Source organism: Psammomys obesus, unplaced genomic scaffold, assembly GCF_907164565.1.
Source record: "Psammomys obesus unplaced genomic scaffold, mPsaObe1.curated_primary_1811, whole genome shotgun sequence".
Classification (NCBI taxonomy): domain Eukaryota; kingdom Metazoa; phylum Chordata; class Mammalia; order Rodentia; family Muridae; genus Psammomys; species Psammomys obesus.
In genome coordinates, this window is record NW_026596034.1 from 27624064 (window position 1) to 27650488 (window position 26425).

General features: G+C 45.4%; 1 protein-coding gene across 3 annotated transcripts; it reads left to right on the top strand.

The window, feature by feature from the left end:
* Positions 1-26096, top strand: Zfp1 (ZFP1 zinc finger protein). 3 transcript variants are annotated; one of them, XM_055621492.1, is made up of 5 exons: positions 1-107; positions 4019-4087; positions 13268-13323; positions 20761-20845; positions 24764-26096. In XM_055621492.1, exons 3-5 carry the CDS (start codon positions 13309-13311, stop codon positions 25831-25833), a joined length of 1170 nt encoding a protein of 389 aa, XP_055477467.1. In that variant the 5' UTR covers positions 1-107; positions 4019-4087; positions 13268-13308; the 3' UTR covers positions 25834-26096. The 3 variants fall into 3 exon arrangements, with proteins under 3 accessions (XP_055477467.1, XP_055477465.1, XP_055477466.1); XM_055621490.1 differs by lacking the exon at positions 4019-4087 and having other exon boundaries at positions 20719-20845; XM_055621491.1 differs by lacking the exon at positions 4019-4087.
* Positions 26097-26425: the final 329 nt, after the last annotated feature.

The window sequence follows — 26425 nt, forward strand, 5'->3', positions numbered from 1 at the left end:
CGCTGGCGGTCGCCCTTCCCCCACCTGCAGTCGCGAGTGGGTGACAGGGCCCCCTCGTCCGCGCGCCTCGTGACCCGGAACCGCGAGTGGAGGCTAAACCCCTCCAGGTATGTTTGCACGGCCTGGGGTGCGCGGGCCCGGAGCCCCAACTCGGGCGCCTCGCGGGCTGCGGCGACCCCCGGCCGCAGGGTCGGGCCTCGATCCCTCCCGAGAGTCGTCCCTGTGGGCCAGCGCGTGCGCTCGGAGGAGGACGGGCGGCTGCCGGCTCCAGCCCCTCTTTGTCGCGCCTCTGCCGGGCTCGCGGGGCTCGGGCCGCGCGGGAGCCAGTCCGGAAGCCCGGCGGGCGCGCGCGTGCCCCTCCGCGAGCGGGTGGGGGCGGGGCCCACGCCGCCGGCCACGCCCCCGAGGCCGGTTTAGCGGCGTCCCGTAGCCTCCTTGGTGTTTGCAGTTAGACTGTCACGGAATTATCACCTCCCCCCCCCGTTACTTCCGGTTTGAGCTTCAGCATACACAGATTTGTTTATTTTTTATTATTTTTGGCTTTTCTGGGTAGATTAGGTTGGCCAGCAGCTTGCCATGTAGCCTAAACTGGCTTCGAACTCGAGAACTGTACAAGCCCACCCAGCCTTACCTCTTATTTTCCTGACTAGAATTGTTATTTTTACTTTTTTTTTTTTTAAGCTTTCATACAAGTATATATTGTATCTTAAGCATCCCCCCCATATCTTGCTGTCGCCTTTGCTTAACCCTCCCCTTCTGCTATTTCCCTTTAACCTCCTAGTTTCATTTCAGTACATGATTTTGTGCTTCTATATAAAAATCTAAGAACCACAAGTCAGAAAACACTTATTTGTCTTTTTGAGAGTAATTTGTTTGTTCTTTTTTTGAGACAGGGTCTCACTGTAGCCTTGGCTGTTCTGGACTCAACTCTGTAGACCAGGCTGGCCTCAAACTCAGAGATCCGCCTGCCTCTGCCTCCCAGAGTGCTGGGATTACAGGTGTGGGCCACCTTGCCCAGCCGGGAGTAATTTGTTCAATATGATTATATTCAGTTGCATCCATTTTCCTGCAAATGATATAACTCGCTCTTTTAAAAAAATCAATTAATTTATATAGTATTCTTCCTGCTCACCAGAAGAGAGCACAGGATCTCATTGTAGATGGTTGTGGTTGCTGGGACTTGAACTCAGGACCTTTGGAAGTACAGCCAAAGTACTGATTAAGTACTCAGAGACTTAATCTCTGAGTCATCTCTCTAGCCCATAACTTTTTAGCTAAACAAAAATCCCTTGTGGGGTTAGTCAGAAGGCTCAGTGGGTAAAGCCACTTCCCACCAATACTGAAAATCTAAGTTTGAGCCCTGGAACTCATATGTTGCTATGGAGATAACTAGAGAGCAGATTCCTGAAAGTTGTTCTCCAACCCCGACACACGCATGTGCGCACATGAAAAAGAATTCTGTATGTCATGTTTTCATTATTCATTCCTCTATTGTTGGACGCCTATGGTGGATCCGTAACATAGCTCTTTGTGAATGATGCTGGGGGAAACCCCCACAAAGCAATGTGCAAGTGTCTCTGTGATATGGGAATCTCCGTGTAAAAACCTAGGCGTGATGTAGCGGAGTCATATGGACGATCTGTCAGTTTCTGGAGAGACCTCTGTACTGACTTCCATAGTGGCTGGACTAACACTTTCCCCTGGCGGTGTGAGGGTTCCATTTGTGTGCATTCTTGCCAGGAAGTGTGGCCTTGTTGGAGGAATTCTGTCACTGTGGGGGCAGGCTTTAAGGTTATATATGTTCAAGCTGTGCCCAGTGTGGCACAGTCCCCTTCTGCCTGTGGATCAAGATGTCAGACTCTGAGCTCCTCCAGCGCCGTGTCTGCCTGCAGACCATGATGCTTCCCGCCGTGATGATAATGGACTAAATCTCCGAAACTGTAAGCCGTCCCAATGAAGTATTGTCCTTTAGAAGAGTTGTGGGAAGAGTTGTGCGGTCATGGTCTCTTCACAGCAATGGAACCCTAAGACAAATGGAATCTCACTGCAGTTTTGATTTGTGTATCTATGATGGCTAGTGAGGCTGGACATTTTTTCTTCTCTCCTTTAAAGATTTATTTATTTATTACTTCTACAAGGTTCTGCGTGCATGTGTGCCTGCACACCAGATCTCACTATAGATGGCTGTGGTTGCTGGGAATTGAACTCAGGACCTTTGGAAGAACAGCCAGTGTTCTTAACCTCTGAGCCATCTTTCCAGCCAGTGTTCTTAACCTCTGAGCCATCTTTCCAGCCCTGGTTGGACATTTTTTTTTTTTTTTTCATTATCTTTTAGGAACCACTTGTTTTGATGAGAAGCAGGGATCTGGTCTCAATGACTACTCTGTCATGCCAGCCAGTATTTTCGGTATTTTATCTGATTCAGCTTCCAGGTTGCCCACTTGGTGGCTTTCTCTGCCCATGTATTCCTTTGGTGGTGAAAGAGTGGTGAGTAAAAGCTGCTTTTGAGGTTGTGTCAGTGTTTCTAGCAAGAAAATGTCAGTTCTTTGTTTCATTGGGGAGCTTTTGGCCGTTAATAACTCTTCTTTCCAAATGGCCACATGGGCATGTAGTTCCAAAGACCCACACTTAGAGTCTATTTACTTACTCAAGTTGTAGAAATCCAATTAGGGCAGGAAGGACAGGAATGGCTCAAAGGGCTGTGAAGTCTGTGGCTAGCGGCACATCTGTGGCATGGTTTTCTGAGCTCCCCCTTTCAAATTCCGCTTTTTCTGTCACAGGGCATAATTTAGTGTTTGGCAGGTCAGGAGTGTCATCAGCGTGTGATGCTGTGTTAATGTGCTGCTTAGCCAGTGGTGTGTCTTTATCTTTGGGCGCTGCAGGACATAAGTTTTGGTGCTTCACCCTTGATCAAGAAAAGCTTGAGTCAGGCGTGGTGGCACATGCCTGTAATCCCAGTACTCTAGGAGGCAGAAGGAGGTGGATCTCTGAGTTTGAGCCTGGTCTGCAAAGAGAGTTCAGGACAGCCAAGGCTACACAGAGAAACCCTGTCGGGGGGGGGGGGGGGGGGGGGGGGGGAGGAGGAAAAAAAAAAAAGGGGCGGGGGGGGGGGGGGGGGGGGGGGGGGGCGTGAGGGGTGAGAAGGAAAAAGAAAAACTGGACCAGGTGGTTCCTGGGGCTTTGGAACTGGTTTGTGGGAGGAATTTGGAGGAGTTTGGAACCTCGGGTTCGAGAAGCCCTAAAACGCTGCAAGCAGACCGTAGTGGGCCACTCTGCTGGGAGTGCAGAAGACAGTGCCAAGAGAAACTTAGGGAGCTGGAGAGAGCACAGCAGTTCAGAGTACTTCCTGCGTTTGCTGAGAGCATAGTTCAGTTTCTAACAGCCATATCGAGGGACTCACAGCTCCAGGGAATCCGGCACCCTCTTCTGACCTCTTCAGGCACCCACACGTAGATGGCATGCACTTGTAAACATACACACATATGCAAAAATAAATCTTAGAAAGGGAGAGGAACATAGATAGTGAAGGCTACTGAGGTTTCATAGGGAGGCAAGGCCTTCTCTGAAATGGTCTAGAGGCCATTTATGTCATATGCTGGCCAAGAACTGGGCTGCCTTCTTTCTATATCCTGAGAATCTCAGGCTGAATTCAACAGTAGTGGATTAATTTGTTTGGTGGCTTAGTGATTAAGACACTACTGCTCCTCGAGAAGACCTGGATTCAATTTCTAACACCATCTTTTGGATGACATTCAGACTTTATGAAGCTTACTGCACGCTACTCCTATCCCAGTGTTCTGTGACAGACAACAGCAAGAGAGCAAAACTGTGTGGTCTGGTGGGGAAAAGGAGGGAATTTAAACCTGTAGGCTATGAGGCCGATGCTGAGAAAGAAGGCGGCTGCAGTTGTTAGAGAGGGAGACCTGCCCTCACTAAGACCTTAGGGAAAGTTCTCTAGGGCAAAAGTCCTGCCCCAGAGAAGGCTGCAGTTTGTAACAAAGCATTCACTTGAATGCAGAGAGCCTGAAGTCGGTTGCCACGGAAGGAGTCCTCTGAAAACCACCGCGTGGGAAGGTGTTTCCTCCAGGTAAGCTTGGAAGGCAGATGGGCTGACACAAGTCTGGCCCAAAAGGGCCAAGCTGCAGCTGGAATCAAGCATCATGGTATAGGTATAATAGATGCGAGAGTAAGGGGATCAGGAGGCTTATGCCAAATTTGTGGAAGGCTGCTGAGGCCAAACAAAGTGGCCATAGTAGGAAGCTGTGAAAGCTGTCAGGTCCAAAGGACACTCCAATTCCCCAAACTCCAAAAGGCTGTCCAAATAGCCAAAAATAAGCTCAGCTTGGACTGTAGGAGGATTTCTGGCACTTAAATTAAAGCCCGCATTCCCCAGGAACTTGTGGAGCTGGTTCCCATCTACCAAAAGAAGTCATTTCCCTTATGCAGCAGGGACATATGGCTACCGGTGGCACGTGTCAGTTTATCAAAGCCCATGGTGGCCTCTAGGCTCTCTCAGTATCACAGATACCTGTTGTGTGCCTCAGAATCCATGCTAGCATCCTCGCCTTTCTCCCCTTCCCAGGCTTCCTCCTCCCAGCTGCAGTGGTGGGATCCGTTTAGATAAGCCACTGGGGCATTCTCAGATAGCCAGGCTGAGTTCTATTTGTGACCGGGCATGTGCAACCAGCCCTCCATATTTGCTGGTTCAACATCCAAGACCTCATATCTTTCGTTCTCCTTATGATGGCAAGGGTTTTCCCCCTGCCTCTGCTATTCTAGTTACATTTTCTCTATTCTCTATCCCTTGCTGTTCTTTCTTCTCCCACGGGTAGCCCTGGCCATATTCAGTCTGTTTGCTTTCTCTCTGCTCTAGACTCCTCCAGATACCTCTGAGTATTTTCTTTCTGATGCACAATAAGAACTTTTCCCCTAACCTCAGAGCAGTCATGTTGGCAGTTTCCTTATTGCACTTTTTGCATACAAAGGTAAAGTCTGAGTTGCTGTGAAGATCCAAGGATGTTGGAGATGAGAGAATTGGGGGACTCGGAAGAAAGTTGTATGCATGGAGTTGAGCTGGTCCAAGAGAGAGGCTACATGAGCCGCAGATGGCAGGAAACTGCAGGGGTAGGAGTGATCTTGGAGCCTGGATAATTTTATCACAAGCCTCAGGCGCTAGACATGTTGTGAGGTCCAGCCAAAATCCAACACCAAGGACACAGCACGTTTTCTTAACCAGAGCAGCTGACCAGCAGGGATGCAGCACAGACTCAGCTGATACTGCACCCCCGACCCTTTTAGGTGAGCAGGTTTTTAAACTCAAAACCGGTAAGCAATGTGTGTAAGATAGTATCACAAGATGGAAACCCACAGCAGGTGGCCACCTGAGATTACACGAGGGCACAATAACAGGCTGGCTTCTTAATAATAGGTTTCTTTGAACAGGGAGTAAGAAACCGAGTCATGTTATTTGCAGTTGGAACATGGAAAGAATTGGAGGAAAAACCAAAAGGAAAAAAAAAATACAGAACACATCTGCATCCTCGACTTGACCTTAAGTGGTGCTCAAACCCCAGCAAATGGGTGGCTGGCTTAAGATGGTGTTATTCACACCAAGCTTCATCTTGTCATTTCTTCCTGTTTTTGTGAAAATAGATCACAATATTGATCATCTTCTGTATACAAAGGGTTATATGAAGTTCTCATGACCATAAGCTTAATAGATCCTGTTCTTTTTTGAGTGATATTAATGAGGGCATTGATTATATGAGGCCCTATGAGGAGCAGTAAGAACAAGTCAGAGGACCAGCTAGGGCTATAAGCAGGGTTGTTAGTCAGGGAGACCAAGTCTAGGACTGTTGTCTTTTTTGCTCTCTCTCTATTAGATTTTGTTTGACCTTGGCTGAAGTATCCCTGATGACTCCAGAGTGATTAACATAGAGATTATAAGGCTCCCCCAAAGCCGTGCAAAGTCCACCTTCCCTGTAAAACAGCAAAGCTAAATCCTCTTCTGCTCTGTAGTGTCACCTCAGCTAGAGCCCACTGATTCCCTAGCCGTTGGATTGTGAAATACAGGTGGCCCACATCTTTATCTATCTGTTCACTTAACATTCTAAGACTTCTTTCTCCAACAGTAAAGGGGGACAGTGCCTAATGTTGCTAACTTGGCAATGCCAGTTCCCACAAGCAAAGGTACTAGGATGGGGCTGGCTCTACATTGTCAGTTGGGAACTCCCCGAGAGTCTGATATGGGCTCTTCCAGCTTGTCCATCAAAGTAGTAGACCTGAGGAATGATGTGGACTACAATACAGAGCTCGGGGGTGAAGTAGGAAAAATGATAGGGGTGATACTAGAGGTGCATGCAAACCAAGTAGTAGTGGGTCTCTGTTGCAAGTCTGGCCAGAATCAGTTACAGCCTGTAAATCCCAAGAAAGAAAGGTATTACCACAGCATCCTTGATAAGGGGATCAGGACAAGGAGTGTAGAGGAATGTTAATTCAGAACATGGCTGTTCTGACAAGAGATCACATCTGAAGACCTTCTAGGTCTATGTGATCTGACTAGCAAAAGATCACATCCGAAGATCTAGGTCTTTGTGATCTACCTGAAATGCAAATATGCCTTTAATCTAGGAGACAGAGGCAAGTAGTTTCAAGGCCAGTCTCTTCTAGAGCAAGTTTCAGGTAAAGAAAAGCTTAGGTCCAGGTGTGGTGGTACATGCCTTTAATCCTAAACAGTGATGGTAAAGTTAGTTTGTAGAAGGAAGCACCCATGTTTGAAAGTGATGTCTAATTGAATGTCACAAACAGTGATAAATCAGAAAGACAGAATAGGATATGCCCAACTCTCATGAGAAGAGTGAGGAGAGGGAAGCTACTTAAGGGGCAATGAGAGAGACAAAAGGCAGTTTTACTGGGACAGTAAGAGAGAAACAGGTTGCAGAGAGAGAACTCAGGTGAAGACCGAAGGAGTCAGGAGATTAGAGCAGATTGAAGCCAAGCAGAGAAGTTCAGGGGCCGAGAGAAAGTCAGCTGGGAGATGAGTTTGAGCCAGAGCAGCTGAGTTGAACCAGCCCAGAGCTCAGAAAGAGCAAGAAAGGATGAGTTTATTAAGCAATAAGTCTCAGATGCTGAAAACATTCTAGACCTAGGTTAGCAGTTAGCAGAAGGAGGCAGTAAGCCCCCGAGACAACAATTGAACTGGGAGAATAAGTTTTTACAAAAGGGTAAGTAGGGAACATGAGGCATGTTCCTGTTCCTTGCAGATCCTCTAGTGTGAGGGAAGCATGGTTGAGCCATGGGCAGTTGGTGTTTGTTTTGTTTTTTCCAATCTGGTGTGTAGGAATCTGCCGAATGCTGGCTATATTGGGCTCAAGAGTGACTAGAGTTACCGCACCCCTGTGTAATAAGGGGTTCTTGGATCTAACCAAAGCCTTTGACAAAATCTTTTGTAAGTCGTGGCTGAGTCACATTGTGGTTAGCAGTCAGGGTGTCCAATAGGGGATTTTTAAGTTCTTGTTCAATGGGAAACAGGTGTCTGACTGTATGTATGGGTGTCAGCCTCCTGGTCTGGGGTTGCCAGGGCCACAGTCTCTAGTTTTGACTTAGGAGTGAGTAATTGACCTCCCTATTTGGTCCTACAGGGTTTGGGAGTGATCTGAAGTATTGTCCCTAAGTTCAGTCCCCAGGTCTTTTGCCTGTCTGTTATTTCCTGAGACTCCCAGGTCCATCCTTTATCCCAGATGTCTCCTAGAGGGAATCCCAACTTTTTAGGGTTATGGTTACAAGGTTACAGTAAACTTGAACGTTCTTTTTTTTATTAAGTATACAATGTTCTGCCTGCATGTACACCTGCACACCAGAAGAGGTCACCAGATCTCATTATAGATGGTTGTGAGCCATGTGGTTGCTGGGAATTGAACTCATGACCTCTGGAAGAGCAGTCAGTACTCTTAACCTCTGAGCCATCTCTCCAGCTCCAACTTGAAAGTTCTATTTGCCCCTATGGTAATAGCAATATAACAATCATTGTCTTTGGACCAGGAGGACCAAGATTCACATCCCCAGTTTTTACAGTGATAGTCTCCATTTTGTTCATAAAGTGATTCAAGATTCACAGGGCATACGTAAAAAGACGATCCCCAACTGGGCCCTGTGGTGCACACCTGTAATCCGAGCATTTTGGAAAGCAGAGGCAGGTGGGTCACTGTGAATTTGAGGCCAGACTGGTCTATAAAGTTAGTGTAGGACAGCCAAAGCTACACAGAGAAACCCTTTCTCAAAAACTAAAACTAAACTAAAATAAAATGAAATAAAAAATGATGATCCCTATTGAGACCTTTCAAACTCCAAATCTCCACAACGTAGCAGTAGTTCTAGCTCCTGAGGCCCCGGATAGTGAGGCACCGTGACTGTCCTATCGTTCCCTAATCCAGATCATAATGTGCAAAGCTCGGTCTTGAAAGCTAACGGACTGAGTAGCTTTTTTTTGCTGAGCTACCCTAGTTACCATGGAACCTGTTTTGAGTGTTCAGTAGTTTCCAGTCACAAACCTTAGGCTGATAATAATTGAAGCCAGAGGCAGGGACATGAAAACCCAACAGAAAAGAATCAAGATTTGACCAGTCTTAGCTTTATTGGGCGAGCAGGGTTTCACTTAATTGTCCATTGGTGGGTATTCAAGGGGTCTTCTTCCTTTGGATGAGGTAATTAATCCTGTCCACCTTGGCAGCTGCAGTCTGAGTGATCAGGATCGCTGTACAAGGTCCCTTCTGGAGGGGAGTCAGAGAGTCTGCTTGATGCCATTTAACCCAGACTGGAACCCATGTGGGACAGTGGGAAGCAGGTACACCACTCACAAGAGGTTGAACAGATTTTTCTGGATCTTTTTGTAGGGCCTGGACAGACTGGAGTAACTGTTAGATATTTCTGCAACTCCTCCAGTATGTCCTAGACTGAAGTTACAGTCTAGGACATACTGGAGGAGGTCTTTCACACATAATTTCACAAGGAGTCACTCCTTGAATATAGGGAATATTTCCAACTCTTAAAAGAGCAAAGGGGGCTGGAGAGATCGCTCAGAGGGTGAGAACACTGGCTGTTCTTCCAAAGGTCTTGAGTTCAATTCCCAGCAACCACATGGTGGCTCACAACCATCTATAATGAGATCTGGTGCCCTCTTCTGGCATGCAGGCACACAAGCAGAAGGAATACTGTATAAATAATAAATAACAAATAAATCTTTCAAAAAAAAGAGCAAAGGGGAGGAGTGCCATCAGGTCCTCATCAGGCTCCATGGTTAATTTAGTTAAGGTCTCCTTCAGGGTCCAGTTGATTCTGTTTGTCCTGAACTCTGGGGGTGATACGAAATTAACCTCCAAAGCTGTACCTTGTACAACCTGAGATATAAAGGCTCATCCTAACCCTGAATCCTGATTTTTGCTGCTGGACCATGGAAGGAAAACATGCCTGTGCCCTTGATTTGACCTTAAATGGTATTGAAGCCCCCAGCAAATGAGTAGCTGGCTTATACGATGGTGCTACCACACCAAACTTCAACCTTTCAGACATGGACCGTTGGGATTTGGTGTTTGCCTACTGGGTTTGGGGCTTGCTTTGGCACAATCTGTCCTTATTATAAACTAATTCCTCCCTTTTAGAAAGGGAGTTTGCCTGTGCCATCATGTACTGGAAGTATGGAAATCGTGGGTTTGTTTTGTTTTTTGTTTGTTTTCTAAGGCAGAGTTTCTCTGTGTAGTCTTGGCTGTCCTGGAATCACTCTGTAGACCAGGCCGGCCTCAAACTCAGGGATCCACCTGCCTCTGTCTCCAGAGTGCTGGGATTAAAGGTGTGGGCCACCACACCCGCTTACACTTACACTTTTGAACGGTGTTGGAACTGTTAAAGAAAAAGGAACTTCTGAAGTTGGACTGACTGACTGAATGCATTTTGTATCTAGGGACAAGAGTTGGAAGGTGAGGCTTAAAATTAATGTTTGTCTGTCGGGTTGACAAATGGAAGACTTGTGATAGTTAATATTGTCAACTAGACAGGATCTAGAATCACCTAGGAGACAAAGCTCTGGGCATGTCTTTGAGAGAGCTTTTGTATGGGTTAGTTGAGGTGGGGAGACACCCATGACCAGGACTGGGTGAAAAGGAGAAACATGAGGATCAGCTTCATCTGTGCTTCTGACAGCGACTCTGTGATCAGTTGCCCTCATGCTCCTGCCGCCGTGACTTTTCTGTCCTGATGGACAGTACGCAAACTGTGAGCCCAAACAAACCCCTTTCTTAAGTTGATTTTGCCAGGTGTTTAGGCACAGCGGCGAGAAGAGCAGCCAGCACACTTGCCGTTCCTCGAAAAGGTTGAATTTGTCTCTTAGTTTGGAGAAGGGGCGGTGAGGTGGCTGTTAACTCTACCTGCTAAAGTTTAGCTTTCTGGTGTTAGTGCAAAACCAAGCTGCTGTACCTGTGTGAAAGCACCAGAGCCTGGCAGGGAGGAGGCCCTATAACTGGTGATGTAATGGCTGGCTTTGTTGTGGCAACTTGACACAAGCCAGAGTCATCAGAGAAAAAGGAGCCTCAGATGAGGAAAGGCCTCCATGAGATCCAGCTGTGAGGCATTTTCTCAATGAGTGGTCAGTGGGGATGTCCTTGCCTATGGTGGGTGGTGCCATCCCTGGGCTGGTGGTCCTGGGTTCTATAAGAAAGCAGGCTGAGCAGGCCATGGGAAGCAAACCAGTAAGCAGCACCCCTTCATGGACTCTGCTCCTGCCTCCAGGTTCTGTCCTGCTTGAGTTCCTGTCCTGACTTCCTCCACTAATGGACTATGATCTGGGAGTATAAGCCCAGTAAACCGTTTCCTCCCCAATTTGCTTTTTGGTCATGGTGTTTTGTTGCAACAATAGAAACCCTAACGAAGATAGTTACCATCCCTCAGCCCGGATGATGAATTTTGCTTAATTCCAATTAGAAAGTACAAAGAGGCCAATACTGTCATCAGATGAGGCTTTGTCAGGGCCTGTGGTGGAGCTTCCAGGAGACAGCACATGGAGGGGTTGTCCTTTGAGAAAGCAGTGAGTAAAGCTCATGTAGTTGGCTTGACACGTGGCTTGCACAGGTGTGCAGTAACTGTTTTGTACAGGGTAGGATTTCCGCATGAGTATTGTTTTGTTTTTGCTGTTAGAGACAGCAAACCGAGACTAGCTCACACTAGCCTAGATGGAACTTACTTTATACTTTAGTCTTGTCTGGATAGAACCTACTGTATAGCCCAGGCTAGCCTTGAACTCAGGGCAATGGTCCTGCCTCAGCCTTCTGACTGTTAGGATTGTAGGTGTGAATAAACACCCCCAGCTACCTTTGTCTCAGTGTTTTGTTATAGTAGCAAATGCCTGAGAGAAACAGCTCAGAAGGGGATTTATTGTGGCACCTGATTTCAGTCAGTGGTCCCTTGAGCCCATCTTTTTTAATCTAAGGTGACATTGAACATCATGGCAGTGGGGTGCATGGTAGAGGCCACTCATCTCTGCTCACTTCCTGACAGCCAGGAAGCAGGAAGACAGGAAGGGGCTGCAGACAAGTTTTAACTCCCAGGGTCTACCCTGGCAACATGCTTCCTCTAATTAAGCCCCACCTCCTAGTTTTCACTAATGCTGACATGAAAGTCCATTGGGCATTAAGCCATAGATGAAGGAGTGTTCTCGTGGTTCAGTCACTTGTCAATGATTGAACTTGGCAGCTGGGGGCCAGCCAAGCCTTTGACTTTTGAGCCTTTCAGGGGCTCACCTCATCGCCAAACCTTGACAGTCGTGGAGCTATACTCTAAGCCCTTAGCATTTTCCAATTTTTTTTCCCCTTGTGATTTTGCTGGAGTTCCTTATTCTTTCATTCTTATTTCCCTTTTACATTAAAAACTGTTGTAGAGAGACTCTTGTGCCCTGTATGGAAGCATCACCTGTCAATAAAAAGCTGATTGGCCTATTAGCTGAGGCAGGAAATAGATAGGCGTTCCAGCAGGGAGAGAAATGAACTCTGGGATAGTCAGAGGCGGGGGATTTGCATGAAACTGAAGGAAAGGTAACCAGCCATGTGGCACATATTAAATAGATAAGTGGGTAAAATAAACTATGAGCTAGTCAGGGAATGAGCCAAAGCTTATGGCCTAGGCGTTTATTCATAAATATTGTCTCAGAGTTGTTATTTCGGAAGCTGGGGTACAGGAGAAAAAGCACAGAGTTATATATTAGTTTGGAGGTCATAGTTACTTTAAATTACTTTATTGACAGCCTCAGGAGTTGGGGTTCTGTTTTCTCTCTTGATGGTGGGATGTCTTATTTCTGCCTTTTTTTTTCTGTGTGTCTCATCATGTTTGATTGAAAGTAGGTATTGCCAGGGGCTAGTGTAGAGAATTTTTAATTCAGAACATGGCTGCTCTGGCAGATCACATCCAAAGACCTTCTAGGTTTGTGTGATCCAGCTGGAATACAAAAATATCTTTAATCCAGGAGATAGAGGCAAGCAGATCTTGCCTGTTATAGAGCAAGTTTCAGGTAAAGAAAAGCTTAGGTCCAGGCATAGTGGTACATGCCTTTAATCCCAAACAATGAAGTTAAAGTTAATTTGTAGAAGGAAGCACCCATGTTTGAAAGTGATGTCTAATTGAGTGGCAGAAACAGTGATGAATTAGAGAAAGACATCCAACTCTCATGAAAAGAGAGAGGAAAGGAAAGCTACTTAAGGGGCAATGAGAGAGAGAAGACTAGTTTTACTGGGACAGTAAGAGAGAAATGGGTTGCAGAGGGAGAACTTAGGTGAAGACCAAATGAGCCAGAGAATGAGGAGCCAGGAAGTGAGAGCAGATTGCTGGAGTTAGTTTGAGGCCAAACAGCAATTCAGAGACCAAGAGAAATGCCAGACTGTATAAATTAGCTGGGAGAGGAGTTTGAACCAGAACAGCTGAGTTGAACCAGCCAGCCCAGAGCTCAGTAAGACTAGGGAGGGTAGGGGAGGCTGCTATTAAGCGTTAACCTCTCGGAGGCTGAAAACATTGTAGGCCTAGGTTAATTGTACAGAGGCTGGACGCTTCCAGAATTAGGCCTAGGTTAACTGAGAAGGCAGTGAGCCTCCGAGACAACAATTGAGCCAGGCATATAAACGTTTCTTTTACAGGGTAGTATTGTTCAGGTTGTGTAGTAGTCTGAACAAAACATTTTGGGTATCAGGCAGGTCAGATCCAGAGTAACAAGCTTCCTTTTCTTCTCTTCCAGTTGTGCCTTCGTGCTGCAGTGCCTTTACCCAACCACAGAAAATGATGGGGTCCCAGGTGAGTTCTCTGTCTGTTACGCATTTGCTTTTTCAGTGCGCTTGTAGACTGTTATGTTTATAGAAAATGAAGGAGTTTTGACAATTCATGTGGGGGGTTTTTTATGTGGGAGCATAAGTTTTCAGCTCCTTTGGGTGATTACCAAGGATTGCTGGACCATATAGTAAAAGCATGACAAATTTTTGCAAGAAACTATGACACTATCTTCCCAGTGGCTCTAACACTTTGCATTCTCAACACCAGTGAGTAAGAGCTTCCATATTCTTGCCAGCGTTTGGCATGGCCAGGATTCTAGATTTTATCATTTTGATGAAAACGTAAAAGTATTTTGTTGCAATACTCAGTTCTCTGACACTTTTCCAACCTTTGTGTGTGTGAAGTGACCAGATCTATTGCTTAGTTTTTAACCAGGAGTTTTGTTTTCTTGACTTTTAAGGATTGTTTGTTCATGGTAAATACTTTTTATGAGACAGTCTCATTTTGTAGCCCTGAGAATTCTGCCAACCTGTAAGTATAGCTATCCTGCTAGTATGTGTTCTGGGACTGGAGAAATGACCACAGGATGAATTTGGAGATCAGTGGATGGACATCAACCAAAACTCCATGCATTGTATGATCTCCATAAGCCCTTACCTTAATGAGAGGACAACAATGTTTCTTGGGGTCTTCTGAAATGTCAGTTCAGAATCAGTATCCAGTAGACTCAGAAAGTCAGCTTGCTTCCTTTCCCCCAGTGTAAGTCACCCTTATAAAAGGCTGTAGGTCCCTCTGGGGAAGGACTATGGACAGGATAAGAGTAAAACTTTTAGTATTTATGGTTCTTCCTCAGGACCTGACCACTTTCACTTGTTTGAGAATTTTTCCATTTATACAGCTGCTAGGAAAAAAAAAAAACAACAAAACAGGCAGTAGGATTCTTACCCATTTCCTGGAACTGTCACGATTGATTAGCTAGTACCAAAGGTCCGTGTGAGTCATGCCATTATAAAATCCACTGTACCTGTGCTGACCATTACAGATTAGGCTGTTGTGGACATTGCTTTGTCTGTGCTGACCATTATGATAAGTACAATCATCTTGCCTTTATCAATTCAGTGCTGCCACCTGGCCCCTGCTACCTGGGGGCTGATTAAACTCCATCGGAGCAGCATCCCCAGCCCGAAGGTGTGGCACAAGGAAAGGGGCAACAACAAAGCTCTTCAGTGTGCTGGTGGCCCTGTCACTCTTTTGCATCTTACAGGATTAGTGAAGGGCATGTCTTCTGGGCCTTCCCAATGTGGAGGATTAGGTCTTACACAGGGAACCCACTCTAGCATTGCATTTTCCCTGAGCCTTAAAATCCCTTCATCAACGCTAAGCCTAAATGCTTCAGCCAACCATTCAGACTTTTAACACCTTGGTTTGTTTGTTTGAAACAGGGTTTCACTGTGTAGCCCTGGTTGTCCTAAAATTCACTCTGTAGACCAAGCTGACCTCAAACTTAGAGATCCACCTGCCTCTTCCTCCTAAGTGCTGGGATTAAAGGTGTGGTGACACCACCACCTGGCTTGACATGTTTTGTTTTGTTTTTTTTTAACTGTGGAAGCTTCCCTATCAAACCTAGAAGCTCCACTCAGAGGGCCCATATTAATAAACTCAGACCGACCCAGTTTTGCGTTCCTTCCACCATTATCCACACCCTTCAAATCCATTCTTCAAATCCCCAGACTTCTGCTTGAACGAATTAGTGAACTCATTAAGTTCCTCAGTCTAGTGCACCTCCTGTGGATACATTTCCTCCGGGGTCTCTTTAGCCTTAGGGCTGTTTGTAGGTCTAGAGGCCGCTATTGTTGGGTGCTGTGACGTCAGTATTGTCTTGCCTGCCAACTCCTTCAGAGAAAGTCACTGCTGGCTTAGTAGTCAATGAAGGATTGTTTTCCTCAATCAAAAGTAGAAAAGGCAACATTTCAGGGATGGGGCTGGGATTACATCAGGTGAGATAAACCCTTGAGAATCTGAGGATTCAAGTTCTCAGCCTCAGTCCTCCCACGATTCTCTGTCCCATTACGGGACTCTGTAGCCCTTTCGTTCACTGCTGACGTTTTCTGAGGCTGCAACTTGAATTTTCTTTGTAATTCAGCCAACCTTATAATGGGGGATTGGTTTGATTTTCCACAACTTGAGCTCTGTGGCTGCTGAAGAGAAAATTCTCTTCCAGGGTACACTTGGAAACCTTTAGACTGTTTGTGCAGATCTGGAGTCGGTCAGTTTTATTACTGAGTTTGTCCTTCACCTGCGATGCTGGAAGTGGGTTAATTTTATCACGGAGCTCAATTGTATGGAGATGCTGGAGCAACTGATCAGCATCGTTTTCTTTATTTTTCTACAAATTGTCAAAAGTTTTCTATACTTAGTGACAGCTTCTCACACTTGATGAATCAAATGAACTTGCCCCTAAATTTGTAGAATAAGCCACACCCTGGGCTTTCAGTGTTGTCTGAGCTTCTAGAAGAGGCTTCAGTAACCGGAGGTGTTGTTGGCAAATTGGAAAGCTTATCCTTGGTGCTTTAAAAAAAATTCATCTTTAGAGCCAGGTGTTGTGGCGCACGCCTGTGATCCCAGCCCTCAAGGAGGCAGAGGCAGGGGGAGCTCTGTGAGTTCCAGGCCAGCCTGGTCTACAAAGCGAGTGCAGGACAGCCAGGGCTACACAGAGAAACCCTGTCTCAAAATAATAAAATTTTTTCATCTTTATACTTCTGTTGCTCTAGAACCATAACACACACATGCATACACATATAATGTGTAATATAGAAAACATTAAATGTCTATATATACAGTGTAGTATGTATAAGTAAATATATATTTATTTATAATATATAAATCACGTGTGTGTATGTGTATGCATGTGAGTGTGATTAGAATGGTTTGGTGTGCAGGCTTTGGTCCAGCTAGTCCAACAATGGCTGTCTACAAACTGAAGGTCTAAGAATACAGTAGTAGTTCAGTCCTCAAGGCTAGATGTCCCAGCTTATCTTCAGGATATGCTGGAATCACAAAGAGGCTCTAAAGCCAGTGAAGGAATGGGCTTGGCAGGGAGCAAGAGCAAGCAGGCAAAGAAAACAAGTTTCTTTCTTCTGTGTCCTTTATATAGGCTGTCAGCAGATGGTGTGGTCCAAATGAAAGATGGATCCTCCCACCTCAGAAGAATCAAAAGTAAATCGGGTCTTCACACTTAAAATGACTTAATTAAAAACAGACAAATAAACAAACCCCTCACAGTTATACCCAGCCACTTGGGTTTTAGTTAATTCCAGTTGTAGTCAGGTTGACAATTAAGAATATCCATCACAGGATGTTTTGTGGGATGCATGCCTTCACAGATTGTATGCGTTAGTGATTTCCTGAGTTACCAGTAATGCATTGGTAGCACACTAAGAGATAAAAGCACTTCCCCTTGGAGCTGTTTAACAAGAGTGAGTTCAGGTGTGAATTCTCTACATCATGCTCCCTATATCTTCTGTTCTCTGTCCCGTGAGTCTGAATCTGCCTGATGGCTTCCGTGTGAATTTGTCCCTGCGTCTGTCTGCTCTGTAAGTGGTGTCCGTATGTGCAGTATGTGTCTACGTGTGAGTGGGGTCTGTCCCTGATACAGGGCTTTGCTCTGTCTTTACTGAACACCAGAAAGCATCACATGGGGAATGAGATACCCTACCAAAACCTTTAACAGAGTGTTACAAGGGATTAAGTCCCTGATCCCAGCTGACCCAGGTGACAAACGTTACTATCAGCCAGTGACCATGAACGGTTGCTTTCAGCCTTTATGGTGGGTTTTAGGAAGTTGCCTTCAGCTTCTGTATTTGCCGCTTTCAGCAGATGATACACATGATTACTCTGGGTCAGGGGCACAGAAAACATACTTAAGATTAATGCTAGGCATTAGCTTAGTTTGTACAAGTTGATTACGTAGTAAACCCAAGCCAACTATGGTTGGTTATTACATTGTTCTCCGAAAGACAGAGTAAATGAAGTTTGAGTGCACAACATGCTGGCCATCGTAAGTTTTAAGGGTATTATTCACTTTGGCTGTGAGGTCCAGCAAAGGGCCCATTCTCTTAGCATGGAAGAGATGTTGTCAGAGTACTGCAGTGCAACATAGTCTGTGTGCCACATGTGTGCCTGGTGCCCCTGGAGGCAAGAAGAGGGTACCTGATCCCCGGCACTGGAGTTGTGAGCTGCCATGTGGTTGCTGGGAATTGAACCCAGGTCCTCTGGAAGGGGAGAGCAGTCAGTGCTCCTAACACTGAGCCATCTCTGCAGTTCCTGTGCATTATAAATACTCTATCAGATAAGTGCTTTTCAAAGAAAAAAAAATTTGTTTTCATTTTTGGTATTTTAAAAAAATATTTCTTTGTTTGTTTATTTATTTATTATGTATGCACAGTTCTACCTTACAGGTATGCCTGCACATCAGAAGAGGGCACCAGATGGTAATAATCTACCATGTGGTTGCTGAGGATTGAACTCAGGACCTCTGGAAGAGCAACCAATGCTCTTAACCTCTGGTTTCTCTGTGTAACAGCCTTGGTTGTCCTGGACTTTGTAGACCAGGCTGGCCTCCAACTCCAGAGTGCTGGGCTTAAAGGTATGGGGGCTACCACACCTGGTTACTGGTTACAAAGAATTTTTTAGTTTGTAATTCATCTTTTTGATTACTCAGTGGCTTAAGCTTAGGTTTATGTTTTTGTTGGAGCTAGGGCTTCACTCTGTAGCTCACGTTGGTCAAGCCTGCCTTGAAATCCTGGTCATCCCACATCAGCTTCCCAAGTACTAGAATTACAGGTGCGCACCACCACACCAAATAACATCTTTTGAAGTTGTTCCTTAGGAGAGCATAGGTGACGTCCTCATCCTCTGCTTCATTTTTTTAATGTTTTGAGGGGTGTGGTTCTCACATCTTTAATCCCAGCCCTCAGGAGGCAGAGGCAGCTGGACCTCTGTAAATTCAGCTCCAAGTAGTACTACATGAGACTGTCTCTTTTTTTTTTTTTTTTATGAGACAGGGTCTCTCTGTAAATTTGGCTGTTCTGAACTGTTCCAGGACTGGCCTGGAACTCACAGAGTTCCGCCTGCCTCTGCCTCTGCTAAGATTACAGCTTGCAACACTGCATCTAGTTTTAAAAAACTTTGTGTGTGTGTATGTGTGAATGCTACAGCGTATGTGTTTTGGTTTTCAGAAGTTGGCTCTTTTTCCTTCCTGTGGGTTCCAGGGATTGAACTCAGGGTTGTCAGGCTTACCACTGAGTCATATGCTAGCCCTTGTTCCTAATTCTTTGTGTAATAACAATAAACATAATAAAGTGCTAGGGAAGGATATAGCTCAGCTAATAGTGTGCCTGCCTTGCATCCTTGAGGCCTTGGGCTTGATCCCAGTACCCCCAACACCCCAGAAGAGAAACCGTGTGCAGTGTGGGTGATCTGTACACACCTGGGTTAAGACCTGATCTGCTCCCTATAATGCCATCGCAGCTGAGCCCTTCTGACAGGGAGATTGTTTTTCATTTTTAATTACATTTTTAAAAATTTGTGTGCATGGGGTGAGGTTCGGGGCCTGTGCCATAGTATACATGTGGAGGTCGGAGGACAACTTACTTGCAAGGGTTGTTTGTTTGTTTGTTTTCCACCATATGGTAAGGAATTCAGATCTTCAGGCTTGACAGTAAGCACCTTTACCCAAGTAACCATCTCATTGGCCCTTTCTTTGTGTTCAGATTACATTAGCCAGTGTCGAGAGAACAAATGACTCATACATTGCTGGCGGCAAAATAAAAGATAGTCTAACTGGCAAGCGCAATGAGGCAGTCCTTAGCCTACTTACCTAAGACTTGTATGCAAAGTTTGCTGGGAGATGAGCCATGAAAAGGTCCTAGTGTAGCAGCTTTCCCAAAGGGTCACAGAAGCCTCCTCGGGGAAGTCATTACAAGGTCATGAGAAGCATAAGGAAACACAGAGCTCTACACTGTTGGCGCAGCTGGCCGAATCAGAGTGTGCATCAGTATTTAGTGTTCAATAAGGCTGCGATCGGCAGAGCGAGATGCCCAGTGTTTGGTGCATCTTGGCTTACCGCTTGCCTGCCAGCTCTTGGGAGTTGGTTAAAAGCAGGCAGATCTGTTAGATGGGTGGACTGAGTGTCTTCTGATCCAAGGCAGCTTGGTGTGGCAGGGGGAGAGAAATGTATTTAGCACACACCCAGGACAAACCAGGGTAAGTGTGTTTAAGAAGCTGCACAGAGGCAGTCTGCCCTCCGCTTGGTTAAAATCTGGCAGCGGCAGCGGTTATCTTGATGCTAGGCCTCAGAATGCCTGGGTTTGAATTCCTTCCAGCCCACACTAGAGGCAGTCTGGTGTCCTTACAGTCGCTGCTCATCTGCAAACTCTTCCTGGGCATCTCTGCCCATTTGTCCCTTCCTGTGTCCTTTTCTGTGTCCTTTTTTTGAGATGAGGTCACTTCATGGCAGTGGTTCTTAACCTGTGGGTTGTGACCCCTCTGGGGTCCCATTATCAGATATCCTGCATATCAGATATTTATAATTCATAACAGTAGAAAAATCAGTTATAAAGTAGCAACAAAAGAAATTTATGGTTGGGGGGTGGCCAGAATTAAAGGGTAGCAGCATTAGGAAGGTTGAAAACCACTGTTCTATGGATATATGGACCAGGATGACCTCTAACTCACAGAGATCCACCTGCCTCTGCCTCCCGAGTGCTGGGATTAAAGGCTCACGTGCGCACCTGGCTTCAGTGCATTCTTCAGTGGTTCCTTAAGAAGGAGTGAGAAACACGCTTTTTTTTTTGATTGATTGATTGATTGATTGATTGATTGATTGATTGATTATTTATACAGCATTTTTGCCTGCATGTGTGTCTGTATACCAGAAGAAGGCACAAGATCTCATTAAAGATGGTTGTGAGTCACCATATGGTTGAGAATTGAACTCAGGACCTTTGGAAGAACAGCTAGTGTTCTTAACCTTTGAGCCATCCCTCCAGTCCCTGAGAAACATACTTTTCAGACCTTGTGTTTTTGAAAGATCTTCATTTTCCTGTTATTTGATGCAGACCTCTGCATCAGTGTGGATTTGCCTCTTTCTAGTTTCTATTTTGAGACCTGGCAAGGTTGAAATTTGTTGTGTAGACCAGGCTGCCCTCAAACTCAGATCCTCCAGCCTCACCTCCAAAGTGCTAGGGTTCAAGGTATGCACCACTACACCTGTGCTGAATAAGGGTCTTCACTGAGGCTGAACAGGCAGCACAGTTGGTGTTATGGTGAACAGCTTCCAATGTGGCCAGAGTAAGTTTTCATGCATCCTTTCTCAGTCTCCCAAAGCTAATCGCTTTAGACCAAAACGTGTCATTTCAGGGATCGGTGTCATTCACTGATGTAACTGTGGACTTCACCCAGGAGGAGTGGGAGCAACTGGACCCTTCTCAGAGGATTCTCTACATGGATGTAATGCTGGAGAACTACAGCAACTTACTTTCAGTGGGTAAGGACAGCTTTGGGGAACGGATCTTTAAGCTGGAATGGCAGGAGTTGTCGAGAGTGTGGTTAGAATGGTCATGTAGAATTCTCTGGGGAAGCTACGAGTAGGAAAATGAAAGGCTAGTGGAAGTGATATCCGAGGTTTTGAAGTTTGAGCATATTTGAGGTTTTTTTTTTGTTTTTGTTTTTGTTTTTTTTTTAAGACAAGGGTTCATCTATCCCAGCCTCACCTTGAACCCCATTTTTCAATTCCAAAGCCATGTAGAGATGACTAAGAACTCAGGATGACCTGTACTTCTTATCCTGTCACACTTCCAGATGTTCATCTCTCCATATTTATCAGTGCCTGCCTCACACATGAGTACTGGGTGTTAGGATTATTCTCAGTTGACCAGAATGATGCTTTGTATTTTAGCTCATGGGAATTGACACAGATTTTTTTAATACAAGAATGACATTGTATCAATGTCACAGTCAGGCTTTTAAAGGTCTAGACCAGGGCAGAGTGATGCCCCTTTAGATCTGTTCAGGTAAATAGGGTCATAATGCAGCCACCCTCAGCAGCCTCTGTAAGAAAGCCTTAAACCCAGCGTGTGGTTGTATTGTAAGGGTATGTCTTTCCATAAAGGCGTGTGCCACCACAACCAGCTAACCCCAAGATCTTGCTGTCTACCTGAGAGGTGTCTTCAGAGGCACGGAGCACCACAACGTAATTGTCTCTGCAGGCCTGTGAGAAATGCTCACTTTAAAGTGATTTTGTGGGGCTGGAGAGTTGACTCATTGGTTAACAGTGTATACTATATGCTTTTGCAGAGGACTTGAGTTTGGTTCCCATTACCCATATTAGGTAGCTCACAACCACCTGGAACACCAGCTCCAGAGGGATCTGAAGCCCATGGCTCTGATGGCACCTGTACCCATACACAGGCCCGAGTACAGACATTAAAGAAAAACAAGTGCTGGGCATGGTGGTGCAGGCCTTTAATCCCAGGATTAAAGGAAGGCAGAGACAGAAGGATGGATCTCTGTGAGTTTAAGGCCAGCCTGGTCTGCAAAGCAAGTTCAGGATAGCCAGGGTTTGATGATCAAAGAATCATCAAAAATCAAATCCTGTCTTGAAAAGCCAAAACAAAAACCACAAACAAACATACATCTTTTTGGACCAGTGTGGAGGTGGCTCAGTGGGTAAAGGTGCTTGCTCAAGCCCAGTATCCTGAGTGTGACCCCTAGGGCCCATATTGGTAGAGGGAGCAGACTTAAGGCAATTATCCCCTGACCTCACTCGCATGCCATGGCAGGCATGGGTGCTCACGTGTACCACACACACACAAAATAGGCAAAAAGTATAAGTTGGGTGTAGTGTTACACACTTTTAATACCAGCACCAAGGAAGCAGATGCAGATAGATCTCTGTGAGTTCAAGGCCAGTCTGGTCTACATGAAGAGTTCCAGAGTAGCCAGGGCTCTCGCCATGAAAAGAGTGGTGGTGGGCTGAAGAGATACTTCAGTGATCAAGAGAACTCCAGAGACTATGTGTTTTGATTTTTAGCGTTTACATGAGGCTACCGGTCTTCTGTAATGCCTTCTTCTGGTCTCTGGGGGCACTGCAAACGTGTACACGGACATAGCATGCAGGTAAAACACCCATGCATATAAAATAAAAGTAAATAAACCTTTTAAAAATTATTTTATGTATGGGTGCTTTGCCTGCCCATATGTATGTCCAGGTGTATGCCTGGTGCCTGTAGAGGCAAGAAGAGAGCACTGGAGAACACTGGCGGCTCAGATGCCTGTGAGCCACCACGTGGGTGTGGGGATTGAACCCAGATCTTCCGGAAGAACACCCAGTGCTCTTAGCCTCTGAACCATCTTTCCAGCACCATGCATTTTTTAAAAATAAGTTATTTTCAGGGTGGGGGAGATTGTGCAAGTGGATTCCCAGAGCCCACAGAAGGGCTGGATGGGAGCCTCTTTGGAAGGCTAGCTCTTACTAGCCCTCTTTGGAAGGCTAGCTCTTACTAGCCCTCTTTGGAAGGGCTAGTAAGACTGAGCACATCAGTGAGCTCGGGGTTTGACTGAGAGACCCTGCCTGACTGACTACAGAAGAAGAGCAGTGGAAGATGATTTCCGACATCAGCCATGAATCTCCACCTGCATGTGCACTCACATACATGCAGACATGCACATCACAGGTACATGAAAGTAAGAAAAGGAAAAGCTCTGAGTTATTTGGGGGCTGGTGAGGCGGCACAGTATCTAAAGGCCCTTGCCCTAGCACTTTCATGACCTGACTTTAATCCTAGAACCTGTATAAAAGTCAAAGGGAGAAGATACTCCATGGAGTCTTCTTATCGCTACTCCTTCCTCATAGTTTTTGCTAGTTTGTATTTTGGAGACAGGGTCTGGCAGTGTGGCCCTGGCTAACCTGGACTCACTGTGTAGACCATGCTAGCCTCAAACTTATAGAGATCCCCCTGCTGGGATTAGAGATTTGTGCTACTATGCCCACCCAGTTTTTTTTTTTAAGATATTTTGATGTAAGAGGTGTAACATGTTGGTAGAGTGTTTGCATAGCAAAAAGAAAGTTCTAGATTGGATTCATAGCACCTCATAGTAAAGCAGTCATGGGGTTACACACATGTAATTCTAGCACTTGTGATACAGAGGCAGGAGGACCCAGAGTTCAGAGTTATCCTTGACTATATAAGGAATTAGAGGCCACCCTGGGATACACGAGAGCCAATCTCAAGAAAAGATTTTAAAAGTCAGAGCTGGAGTGATGGCTCAGTACATATTTGCAGCTGGGCAGCGGTGGTGCATGCCTTTACTCCGCAGAGGCAGGCAGATCTCTGTGAGTTCCGGGACAGCCAAAGCTATCAGAAAACAAAATGAAAAAGAGAACTTACTTGCTGCTCTTCCAGAGGACCTTGGTTCAGTTCCCAGCACCCAAATGGTGGCTCACAACTATCTGTAATTTCAGTTCCAGAGACTCTGGCACCTTCTTCCTAGCCTCTGTGAATACAATTATTTGGAGCCACTTGTTGTGACACATGCCAGTAGTAAAAAGGATTGCTGGAAATTTTAGGCCAGCCTGGTCTACACAGTGAAACCCAGTCTCAGAAAGGATAAAAACAGTACAGAGCAGAGTGGACCACTGTTGGCATGCCACTGCCATCTACACCGAAGTCAGCCACAGATGTCCACTCTCCCTGGGCCTGTTAACCTAACATCAGCTGCATGTTTTCTTGGCCTCTAAGCTAACTAGTTAGTGTCGTGAGAGGACTGGGGAATCTTCATTCCTGAACTGCTGTTTTCCCATGTCATCTTATGCTGATCTTTATTTTGGTTTGTGACCACAGGGAGGAAGTTAGTTGTTGAGAGAGGATCTTTTTGTATAGTCCAGACTACCCTTAAACTCAGGCTAGACTTCTCAAGTCTGCATTTGGAGTGTTAGGATTATAGGAACGAGCCACAGTGTCCCAGCTTTGACCTTTGTTTATTTTTTTCTGCCCACTTTTTTTGTTTGTTTGTTTTGTTTATTTTCCAAGACAGCATTTCTGGGTGTAGCCCTGGTTGCCCTAGGACTTGCTCTATAGACCAGGCTGGCCTTGGACTCACAGAGATCTGCCTGCCTCTGCCTCCTGAGTGCTGGAATTAAAGGTGTACACCCCAATGCCCAGCTTTTTCTGCCCACTTTAAGGTCATTTTGTCCTCCGGAACCCCCTCTTCCCAGCATGTATTTATTTTCCATCGAAAGCTTAAGAGGAGAGAAAGATTTGCACTGCAGATTTTTTTTTTTTTTTTTAATGCTAAGAGACTGGGTTGGAAACCAGAGTCCGCTCTATGATGGGAGCACTTGTGGGGATTTGCCACTCTAACAAAGAAGGATTAAGAAAGTGCCTTTCATTGTGCTTTGTCCTAGAAGTGTGGAAGGCTGACGACCAGGTGGAGAAGGACCCCAGAGACCCTGATAAGCAGATGAGGCCACTTAAAACCCTCAAGAACCAACCACCAACTGAAGAAAGAGGCAGTCTCTTTGAAAAGACATTAAATCTGAACACAGACTTCGTTTCATTAACACAGGTTCCCTATAAATATGATTTATATGAAAAAACTTTGAAATACAATTCAGACTTACTTAGCAGTAGAAGCTGTGTAAGAAAGAAAGCTGATGAATGCAGTGGATTTGGGAAAACACTTCTGTATCTGAAGCAAGAGAAGCCCCACGCTGGAGGAGAATATTCAGAATATAATGGAAACGGAAAGGCTCTCAGCCATAAAGAAGTCATCTTTAAACATCAGAAAATTAAGAACCTGGTTCAGCCTTTTGTCTGTAATTACTGTGACAAGGCCTTCTCCTTCAAGTCACTCCTCATTAGTCATAAGAGGATACACACAGGAGAAAAACCCTATGAATGTAATGTGTGCAAGAAAACCTTCTCCCATAAGGCGAACCTCATCAAACATCAGAGAATTCATACGGGAGAGAAACCCTTTGAATGTCCTGAGTGTGGAAAAGCATTTACCCACCAGTCGAACCTTATCGTGCACCAGAGAGCACATATGGAGAAGAAACCCTATGAATGCAGTGAATGTGGAAAGACATTTGCTCAGAAGTTTGAGCTCACCACACACCAGAGAATTCATACAGGAGAGCGACCCTATGAGTGTAACGAATGTGCAAAAACCTTCTTTAAGAAGTCAAACCTCATTATACATCAGAAAATTCACACGGGGGAGAAACGCTACGAGTGCAGTGAGTGTGGAAAATCATTCATCCAGAACTCGCAGCTCATCATCCACATGAGAACTCATACTGGGGAAAAGCCCTACGAATGTACTGAATGCGGCAAAACTTTCAGCCAGAGGTCAACGCTTCGGTTACATTTGCGGATCCACACGGGAGAGAAGCCCTATGAGTGTGCCGAGTGCGGGAAGGCCTTCAGCAGAAAGTCCCGGCTCAGCGTCCACCAGAGGCTCCACACAGGCTAGGTCCTGAGGCTGCAGCCAGACTGCACTGTGGCAAACCCACCAAACCAGAGTTCTTCCAGGGAGAGAGAGCCCTCAGGCTAAAGGAACTTGGGAAATCATATTGAGATGTAACCTAACTCAAAAACTTCAGAAAAAAAGGATACCGCAAAAATATACCGAAAGTTCTAATATCCAGCTAAAGAGTACATGTTCTTGTGTATGTATCCCAGTACCTGTCTATCTCTCCATACTCAGCTGTAAATACACATACCCAGCTCCATTTCCATGAGCTGCTTTGGCTTTTTGTGCTGCTGGGGACCGAATCTAGGGTCTTATCTGTGCTAGCCAAGTTTGTTGATTTTTGTTTTGTTTTGTTTTTGTGTGTGTGTTTTTTTTTCCCCACTGATCTACATCCCTAGTCCACAGTTTCAGAGGAAATATAAAACATAGACAGTACCTTAGAAATTTGTATGTAAGGATATGCCACAAAACACGAATTGTTTTAAATCTGTTATGTAAGTTTAATAGCTCCTGGAATTTGAAATTCTCATCTATGGTAATTTAATCACAGCAGACGATGTTTCCCATACTCAGCATCACGTGTGTCTCTGTA

Bases quoted from the DNA above. Each gene is read 5' to 3' on its own strand.
- Zfp1 (XM_055621490.1), top strand. The intron at 20,846-24,763 runs GTAAGGACAGCT...GCTTTGTCCTAG, and splicing joins CAGCAACTTACTTTCAGTGG to AAGTGTGGAAGGCTGACGAC.